The sequence below is a fragment of the Gekko japonicus genome, unplaced genomic scaffold (genome assembly GCF_001447785.1).
Source record: "Gekko japonicus isolate JY-2015 unplaced genomic scaffold, Gekko_japonicus_V1.1 scaffold2194, whole genome shotgun sequence".
In the NCBI taxonomy this organism is placed as follows: Eukaryota; Metazoa; Chordata; class Lepidosauria; order Squamata; family Gekkonidae; genus Gekko; species Gekko japonicus.
In genome coordinates, this window is record NW_015166486.1 from 184,840 (window position 1) to 194,812 (window position 9,973).

General features: G+C 50.2%; 1 protein-coding gene across 1 annotated transcript in view; it reads left to right on the forward strand.

Moving 5' to 3' along the window:
* Nucleotides 1-9,973, forward strand: part of ULK2 (unc-51 like autophagy activating kinase 2) — an 83,238-nt gene extending 73,265 nt beyond the window's left edge. Inside the window, exons 24-27 of the mRNA XM_015412156.1 lie at nucleotides 3,416-3,534; nucleotides 4,685-4,842; nucleotides 7,456-7,591; nucleotides 8,133-9,973. Of these exons, the coding sequence (XP_015267642.1) occupies nucleotides 3,416-3,534; nucleotides 4,685-4,842; nucleotides 7,456-7,591; nucleotides 8,133-8,200 (481 nt within the window). The 3' untranslated portion in view covers nucleotides 8,201-9,973. The remainder of the gene's footprint in view (nucleotides 1-3,415; nucleotides 3,535-4,684; nucleotides 4,843-7,455; nucleotides 7,592-8,132) is intronic.

Sequence of the window (9,973 nt, forward strand, 5' to 3'; positions counted from 1 at the left end):
CCCTCTCCCTCCCTCTCCCCCTCCCCCTCCCTCCCACCCTCCAGTTTGAGGTAGTGGTTAAGAGCGGTGGGCTCTAATCTAGAGCACTGGGTTTGATTCCCCACTCCTCCACATGCAGCTGCTGTTGTGACCTTGGGTCAGTCATAACTTCTTTCAGAGTTGTTTTCTCACAAGCAGTTCTCAAAAGAGCTCTCTCAGCCCCACCTACCTCACAGGGTGTCTGTTGTGGCGAGGGGCAGGGAAGGAGTTTGTAAGCCACTCTGAGACTCCAAGAAAAGGGCAGGGTATAAATCCAGTGTCACCTTCTTTTTCCACAAGTACACTCCCTGAATAGATTCGTTTTGCACAGTTTGTGAAACAGTAGAAGCCCAGGGGCCTTCCTGAGAGCTTCAGGCAGACCATTCCATAACGCAGGAGGCGCCACAAAGAATGCCCAAGAATGGGTAGCTGCCAATCTTACTTGTTTGTAGGGTAGCGCCTTCAGGAGGCTTTGCTCGGATGACTGGAGCTGTCCCCGGAGAACGTGGCAGGAGAGACAGTCCTGCAGGTACACAGGCCCAGGGCCGCTAAGGGCTTTGTAGTCTGACTCTTGAGTTGGGCCTGGCGCCCAACTGGTCTTCATCACAGGAATGTCTGCAGAGTGGGAGTGAGACAGAGATTCTGCTTAGAACCGAATAGTAGCCAGGCTGCAGGCATCCTGTACCAAGTATAGTTGTTCCTGAGTTGTTTTTAAGGGCAGACCCACGTGGAGAGTGTTACAGTATCCTAGCTTCAAGGTAACCATGGCATGGAGTCAGGGCAGGGGGCCATCTTCTGAGCTGATGAGTCCGTAGAATGCCTTTTGTTTTTGAGCCTGCATCATCTTGCGTCTCCAGTAATAAAGCTGGATCCAGAATCACGCCTAGGCTCTTAACTGAATCAGTGAGAGACAATTGGACCTCATCAAGAGGGAGGCACCTCCTATGTCTTTCAAGGCCTCCGCCTTCCCAGTCAACATCACCTACATCTTGTCAGACTTCAGTTTCAGCTTGTTCACCGTTAACCGTACAACTACAGCAATCAGATGTTGTTCAGAGACTCTCTGGCGTCACCAGGTGATTTGGATTTTAAAAGGGGGGGAAACAATGCAGGGGAAAGGCAAACAGGAACACAGCACACAGACTTTTAAATAAAAATGAACGCAGTTAATCTAATTTAGCTAAGTATGTATTACTTAGGCTGTAGCAGGTTCCTCAGAGCATGTGCAGAGTTCCTTGCAACAACAAGAGGTTGGAGGAGTCTTTAACCCCTACCTGGCCTCCTGTGGACCTCAGTTTCCTCTGAAGACAAGAAAAAAGCCCAAACGTCCAGATATTTTGGTCAATAGAACTACTTGTTTGCGCAGGGTAGCACCTTCAGGAGGCTTTAAGCCGATGTATTATCTTAACTGTGATTTGAATGTTCCCTTGTAAGTGGTCAAGCTGATGTAAATTTATCCTAAATAATGCTGATATTATTTATTGCAAATTGAATAAATTTTAATTGTAAATTGAAAATTGAATAAAATATATTTTAAAAAGAGAAAAGAAAATTAGTAAGTGGCAGTTCCCACCCCCTCAAGCATCTGGTAATGGCCCTAAACTTCTATGAGTTAGGTGGTCCAGCCAAACCAGATTGTCCTTTGTACAAAAAGGATTAAGTCTGGCAGAATGGCCCAGTGTGGAATGGGAAGGAATGGGTTATCCTAACGTAAACCCCAGGGCTCCAAGATCCCAGTCACCCGTCTATTTACTGACCACCAACAAGAGAAAAGAAAATTAGTAAGTGGCAGTTCCCACCCCCTCAAGCATCTGGTAATGGCCCTAAACTTCTATGAGTTAGGTGGTCCAGCCAAACCAGATTGTCCTTTGTACAAAAAGGATTAAGTCTGGCAGAATGGCCCAGTGTGGAATGGGAAGGAATGGGTTATCCTAACGTAAACCCCAGGGCTCCAAGATCCCGGTCACCCATCTATTTACTGACCAACAACAACTGGCCTTGAAGTCACTGCACCATCGAGCCAGAACTTTATAGCCAACTGACGCTGTCTCAAGCTGTACCCATTGTTTTAATTGTTCTAATGGTTTATCGTGTTTTAAACTGAAATTGTATTTATTATAATCAGGGCTTTTTTGGTAGAAAAAGCCCAGCAGGAACTCATTAACATAATAGGCCACACCCAACAGCAGAAACACATTAGCCTATTAGGCCACACCCCTGACAGCACAGCTCATTCGCATATTGGGCCACGCCCCCATATTACCAGATGTGTGCTCATCCAGCCACACCCACCTTTTGCTTCTTATTCTGTTTACTTTGTTTGTTGTCAAAACCCAGGGCCTTTTTTTGTAGCAGGAACTCCTTTGCATGTTAGGCCACACACCCCTAATGTAGCCAATCCTAATGAGTTTCTGCTGTTGGGTGTGGCCTGTTATGCTAATGCGTTCCTGCTGGGCGTGGCCAACTTGGAAGCGAGCCGGAACTCCGTTCCTGTGCGTTCCTGCCCCAAAATAGCCCTGATTATAATGATGTTACCCGCCCTGAGCCCACTTGCGGGATGAGCGGGTTGTAAATGCAAATAATAAATAAATAATAAATCCCAGGTGCTCTCGGTGGCACCCTTGAGCCCTTGTAAGGTTTTAGGGTTTCTGTCACAGGTGCACAGAATCATAGTACTTGACTTGGGGTGCTTGAGGAAGCAAATGTTGGTGCACTTAAAAATCATCCCTTTGTGCTTACTTTGTGCTTACTGCCGCGTTAGCGGCCCCGTTCTTCCAAATACAGCTCACTTCCTCTCCACGCACTTCGTACGGGTAATACTGACATACCCATCAACCACGAAGTCTCAGCCAACAAATGAACAAGGCACGCTCCCTATGACTCCTTTCATTCCCGTGCATTTAGGGAAGCAGCACACCTTGACCTGAGTCTGTTGTATGAGAGAGAGGCCTGAGCCCAGCTCACGGGGGTAGCTGCCATCTTGCCACTGTAAGAGAAGCCATGTTGGATCAAGCCAGCGGCCCATCCAGTCGAAACACTCTGTGTCACACAGTGGCCCAGACCCAGGTGCCATCAGGAGGTCCACCAGTGGGTGGCTATCTCCCTCCTGAAAACTGACGGAAATTATGAACCCTTTATGCAAAGCTTGATTGGGCTGGCAGAGCTGTCTTGGAGTCTCTGTCCTGGTGTCTGTCAAGAGGAGGTGGGAGAAGAAGGCCCAGAAGCCTGTCCTTGAGAAAAGGAGGTTAGCAAGGAAGCTCCTCTCTTGGCATGCCACGACACTTGGCTTTTGCAAAATGCTTCATTCTTTCTTGCCAGCCTGGACTGCAATGCCTGTCTGCCCTATCAGGGGTACAAAAGCACTCCTCAGAAAAGTGACTTTCTTCTTTCCCCCCAGGCAAGTGGAACAGCTGGTGCTGTACATGAAAGCGGCACAGTTGCTGGCATCCTCCTTGCATCTGGCGAAAGCTCAGATCAAATCAGCAAAACTGAATTTGTCCACTGCCGTGAAGCAAGGTATGTGTGCCTGGCCCCCCGGCTGGCCCTCCTCCTGGTCCCTGCAGAACCGAGGGCACAAGCTGAAACATGCCCTGCCTTGGCACACTGTGGGTGGGTGGGGATTAGTGGCGGTTGGCAAGCTGGTTGGGTTTTTTTGTTTGGTTGGGGGGGAGGCTGGTCTGCTGTTACTAGGGGTATTTTCACCCAGGAGCCCTCAAGGGCCTCTGGAATGCACGGGGGGATGGGAAAAAATGCTCATTTAAAGCATTTGAGGTCTAATCAGGGTGGTCTCTTCTAGCTTCCTGTCAGCCAGAGCTTGACAGGGAACAGCGATATGATTGTCTCATGTTGCGTGTTGAGCGTGGGCCGGGTGTGTGTGGGGGGAGGGCTGAGTTGCAGGCACAGGGGAGAATGGGCAGAATCACTTAAGAGGCCTTGAGGCACCGTGGCTTGGTTGTGCAAAGCAAACGCAGGCCAGCATGGAGAGATGCCAGACCGCAGGATCAGGTCGGGACATGCTTCTGTGGCCTGTTACCACATCAATCCGGGGGTACGTAACAAACTCCCTCCGTCCACCTCCAGGCTGGATGGGGAGATGGACATTAATACTGCCACCCCCTCGCTCCTCTGCCTTTCAGCTTTCTGGCTGAGACCTGCCTCCTTCATTATACCCATTGGCCCGGCATGCAGGGAGAGGACATTTTCGAATGGGGGAGCAGACTGGGGAATGTCCAGGTGGCTTCAATGGGGATCAGGGGTTGAGGATACAAAAATAAGGCATTTGGGTTGCTCAGCAAGACTCGTTGAAGTAAAGCAAGGGGGAGCACCTGGACTCTGCCTCCTTGCCTGTGCTGTGGGTAGTTCAGCCTGTTTCACTCTGCTGTGCAGAAGAGCGGGGGGGGGGTTATACTGACCCTCTTGTCAGCTGGCCCTGAACAGGTGTAGGGGAGAGCTGGGGGTGGGGTGGGGTCATACGTCGGGACCAGTGAGAAGAGGCCAGGGATTTGCCACCAGGGAGCGAGACTTGTCTCCCCGTATCAGTGTTGTGGCGCTGGTCTGACAGGGTTTTTCCTGATGGGGAATTTGGGTGTTAAATAAATCGCAGCAGCAGTGGAGAAGCTGGCCTGTCTGCAGCCCCAGGGACTTCTTGATTGTTTCTTCCCTACAGTGGTCAAAAATCTGAACGAGAGGTACAAATTCTGCATTGTCATGTGCAAGAAGCTGACAGAGAAGCTGAACCGGTTCTTCTCGGACAAGCAGCGGTTCATCGATGAAATCAACAGCGTCACGGCCGAGAAGCTCATCTACAGTTGCGCAGTGGAGATGGTGAGGCTTTGGACGCAGGTGCCAAGAGGGCACATCCTCCAGGGCTCCCTGGGCGCGGAGGTTCGGCGTCTGCTTCACGGGGCCGGTTGTGGGTCTAAGTGACGACAGCAAGGCTGCTTGGAGAAGTGCTGGGCGGGCAAGTTGCGGGGTGGGCGGGGGGGGGGGAGTAAACAAGCGAGAAACACTCGACGTTTTGCCGTCATTGTTTTCATAACCTGAAAGACGCCATGTGAACTACCCCACCTGCTCAGCTCACTCGTAAAGGTGCACACAAGCTCATGTGTTCTCAATCAAAGAGGCGCATAAACAAATTAGGCGGAGGGTTGGCCCTCTAGGGGTTAATTAAAATCAGTTTTCTGTTTGCTGATACCGCGCTTTTCTTTTCTTTTTTTTAAATGTCTTGGAAGTTACCAGGGCAGCACTTTCCATTTTGTCTGGCAAATCTTTCATCAGCCTTAGACAGCCATTAGTTCTCGCTCCCTTGGTGCGATGCGCTCCCGCTTGCCCTTACGCCTTGGGAGGAATGAGGAAACAAGCTGAGACGGCACCATGTACAACGTTGCCAAAGGTGGAGGCGGATGCCCTGCAACCCTGGGCAAAAGAAAGAGGGCTCTAGGAGGCTTCCGACAGATGCTCAGACTGCCCTGGGGGGGGGGGGCGCTGAAAGGGCGGCGAGGAGGACCCTAGATGCAAAGTAGCCGTATTGTAACCGTCCCTTTCCAGTGGCTCCTGCTGGTCAGCCTCAGCAAAGAGGAGGCATTTCTGGCTCCTGGAAAGGTTGACACACGACACTGAGAGGAACCTTGGTCTTGGTGTTCTGCAGGCCAGCTTCCAAAGCCCTGCCAGACATATGGAGCAGAGGTCCATCAGTGGCTATGAGCCACAAGCAATGCTCCCTCTAAGCTGTGGACTCTTGTGAGCAAAAATTCTACTTTGTGAGCTACTGGCATGAAAGTTGTGAGCGAGCAATTTGGCTGCTGCATAAATTAGTTTGCTCTGGAGCCGTCCTTCCTGAGCTGAGGCAAAAAACCTGTGAGCCGGAGGCTAGAAAACTGTGAGCTAGCTCACACTAACTCAGCTTAGAGGGGACACTGGCCACAAGGTATAGATAGGAATGCTTGGTCTGGGGCAAGTGAGGCATTGTATTCTTGGTGCTTGCCGGGGGGGGGGCAGCAGTGGGAGGGCTTCTAGTGTCCTGGCCCCACTGCTGGACCTCCTGATGGCACCTGGTATTTTAGGCCACTGTGTGACAGAGCGTTGGACTGGATGGGCCATTGGCCTGATCCAACATGGCTTCTATGTTCTAAGGGCATTTGAAGAAATAGACTCCTCTTTCTCACTCCCTTATGCTCTTTACTCATTTCATTGATTGCCCCCCTCCTCTCTTTTCCCCCTGCCACTCAAGGCAGAGCACAAGATACTGCAGCCAAACAACATCCAGCACCCAGTGAACAATGCAGTAAATCGAGTTTTGCACCCACATGGGTCCTTTGAAGCCTTCTGGGTGATGATTCAGCACTCTCATTGAGGGGGAGGGGAGAGCTCCTTCTCGGGCTGGACTCAGCCAGTAGCTGGCTGGGAGAGGCCACCGGGGAGTCACCCCACATAGCGCCCCGCTGTCAGCTACTTGGCGGGGAGGCAGCATACCAGCGTCAGGTGGGTCCTCTCGCTGCCAGGACTGCGGGATCCTTCACTAGCCTCCCAGGGCTGCCCACACCAGGTCTCTAGTGTAGATGCCAAGAGGAAGGTGAGGCTTCTGGAGACTGTGGGTATCTTTCGTGATGGATGGCCTATATTCAGACCCCCTAGCTGGCTGGCTTGCTCTCCGCCCAGTGGCACCAGCAAAGTTTAATTCTGTGTATAAGCGTTTATGAGCGTGAAAGCTTGTGCCCAGAATTAAACCTCGTTGGTCTTAAGGGTGCCCCTGGACTCAAACTCCATTCTGTGGCTCCAGACCTCCACAGCTGCCCACCTGAATCTAATGTTTAGATGTTTACATTTGTTTCCCACCTTCTGTCCCTCCTCCCCTTTCAGTCCTCTCAATGACCCTCTAAGGCAGGGGTGTCAGACATAAGGCCCGGGGGCCAGGACTGGTCCGCCCAGGGCTGTTATGCAGCCCGCGAGCAACTAGTGCGAAGGAGGGGACAGGAGACTGCTTGAGGCGGAATGGGCAGAGCCCCTCCGATTGTGGTTTCAGCATGGCGGAACAACCTCGTCTGCAGCAGTCAAGCAGCATGGGAGCGTCTGCCCAGGGCTGCACCGCTGGCTCTCCAGTCCGCCCGTATGGTTTTCCTCGGCACCCCCCTCCCAGCCCATGGGGCCTTGCAGTGAGGATACACTAACTCAGAGCTTACCAGCTGCTGTCCTTCATGCAGTTTATATCTTCAGTGCTTTGCATTACATTTTATGGCATGACATAAAGCAACATTTATGTCAGATCCAGCCCTCGTGACAAATGAGTTCGACACCTCTGCTCTAAGGGTTACCAGACAGCGAGTGGCAGAATGTGGGTTTGGACCTGGACCTCTCAGGGCCATGATAATACCAAGGCAGCTTGCGTAATGTCCGTTCGTTAAGCCCCTCGAGCTCATCCGCTTCTCCAACCCCCCCCAGGTACAGGCCGCAGCCCTGGATGAGATGTTTCAGCAGACAGAAGATATCGCATATCGATACCACAAGGCGGCCCTGCTGCTTGAAGGCCTAGCAAAAATTTTGCAGGACCCGGCCGATATAGAAAACATCAATAAATGTAAGTGCTTCGGACCAAGCCACCCCTGCAGGCTTCGCTTTGCGCGACGTGGGTTGTTTCTGAGCCTGCTGACCCGGCCTGTCTGCTCGTGAGCCAGCTCTTTCTTGCCTCTTTCGCCTCATTTCCCCCGCTGGCCAAGAAAACTTACGCTCAGTCACAGCGCAGCCTTTCCTTCTGGTTTAACAACATACATGTAATACCTTTAAGTGTGGCCAACCAAAACATCACAAACCTGGCTTTTGAGCTCATGGAATGTTACAAAAATTTAAAACTTGAGGAGGAAAAGAGAGATTTGCCATTTTCACCTGGAAAATCGGGGGGGAGCCCTCCCTTCTGTGGTGGTGTTTAATTCCTTTAACTTCCCACCTCCTGACATGTTCTGATGAGCTCAACAGCCTGCGTGGTTTGTTCGGTGTCATTTCAGTCTGTGTGGCGTGGATTTTGTTTCTCGTTCCGGGTTTTGCATGGCCCAGTACTGGGTACAGCTTTTTCCTTTCGGTGCGCAGGCCTGTGTGCTCAACACCTCCTCTCTTGCTTTCAGATAAGTCCAGTATCGAACGGAGGCTCTCTGCCCTTTGCTGCAGCGCAGTGGCCGTTTACGAACAGTAGGCGCCGCATCCAGGACCACTTGGGGACGTTTCACTTCAGCCCAATGGCCAGCCAGGGTTCTACCCAAATGGTTTGACTACCAAAGAAAAAACGCAGATAATTCAGAGAAGGGAAGACATTCAAAACAGCTTTGCAGGAGGCTCGTCTCATGACCGATCCGGCCCCCCCCCTCCCTTCTCTTTTGCCGAGGAACCCGATTTTAAAAGACTCGTCTTCACAGATTCAACAAACCTTCCTTTGTGAACGTTCAGCTGGGGCTTGTGTTTGTCTTCAGAAGAAGAAGACACAAAGAGCCGCTTTCTTCTTCTGCGAGGTGTTTCCTCTTTGGAAAGGATCCCTTTTTTTGGAGAGATGGGAAAATGTCGTTGACTTCAAACCTGTGTGTTTGGGAAGCTTTGGGGGGCTCATCTCGATTCAAATTTGAGCTCGTGTCTTCTAAATGCCACTGGAGACGCCATCGAGGACAGGAGGAAACGGCGCCTTCTCAGAAAAGACGGGGGAGTTATGGACCTGGGGACTTCTCGTGCGTTTTTGCTGTGGTATGTTGAGAATCCCTGCAACTAATCTTAGCAGTTACTATGGATATACACCCGTGACGTTTCCTTCTTGACTTCTCCATTCCCTGTCGTCCCCCAGAACAGTTTGTATTGCACTAATTTACTAAAGAAACTCATCTGTTTGTGAGGAATTATTAATTTAAACAAGAAAAGGCACAACTCGGGGGGGGGAGGCGGTATTTCACTATACATTAAAGACACACCCGACAGCAGCAGCAAAAGAGAGAACCAAACCTTTTCCGCAATGATGACCTGCAGCAACTTGGAAGACTTTCAGGCAAAGAATGCCTTCCCGCGGACCTTCCGGTTTGATACCAGTTTATGTGATATTTCAGTAACTTTGCCGCTGTATGGACCCTCTCGATCACATTCAGAAGTGGACGGGGGCCTCCCGTCTCCCCCTCCCCCCGGGATAGAGGTTTGGTTCCTTCGTTCTGTTTGTCAGACCAGTTTCTCACCTCTTGGTTTTTTCCATTCTGTGTTAGAAAGACAGTGTTGGACCTTTCCTTACAGAGCCTCTTGGAGGCCCAAGGTTTAGAAGTTTTGATGTTGTGGCGTGGACCTTTTTTCTTACAAATAGCAAAGTGTCCAGAAAAAATCAGGGTGGTTTTTCCGTGCCGTGTACAAGGAGATTCAGGAAGCTGCTCCTTTCTGGCTCCTTTTAGCTTTTCATTTCTTCCGGCCATCCCTTCCGATGGCGTAGCAACTCTTGAAGTATTTTTGGCAACTTTTGTTTCTCTGGAAATTCTCTCTCTTTAATTTTGAGAGATTTTTTCCCTTTTAATTCATCATAACTCAGCTGCTCAAACACTTGAATACACAGCATTCTTCAGAATGAAATCATTTTGTACCTTCTTTTTGCCAGCCAGACCTCCTCTGCAGAGGGCGGTCACGGACATCGAAGCTCCGTTGGATTTTATGGACTGATACGAACCCTGGTTCTCCCCCCACCTCCCCACCCCCGTTTTTTGCTTTGACGAAGTAATGTACTTTTTACCTTATTTATCTGTACAAGAAATTCCAGCAGTTAATTTGAAAAGTGTTTTTATTTATATGATGTTTGTATTTTGAGGTCTTTAATACAGTGTTTCTACTACCTCTCCTTTGTAACTGCATGCGTTTATTCATGACCCATAGTATAATAACTGAAAAAAGAATCCTGTTGCATAATTTTTACTATGGCCCTGTATAAATGTATATTATGAGAAAAGAATAA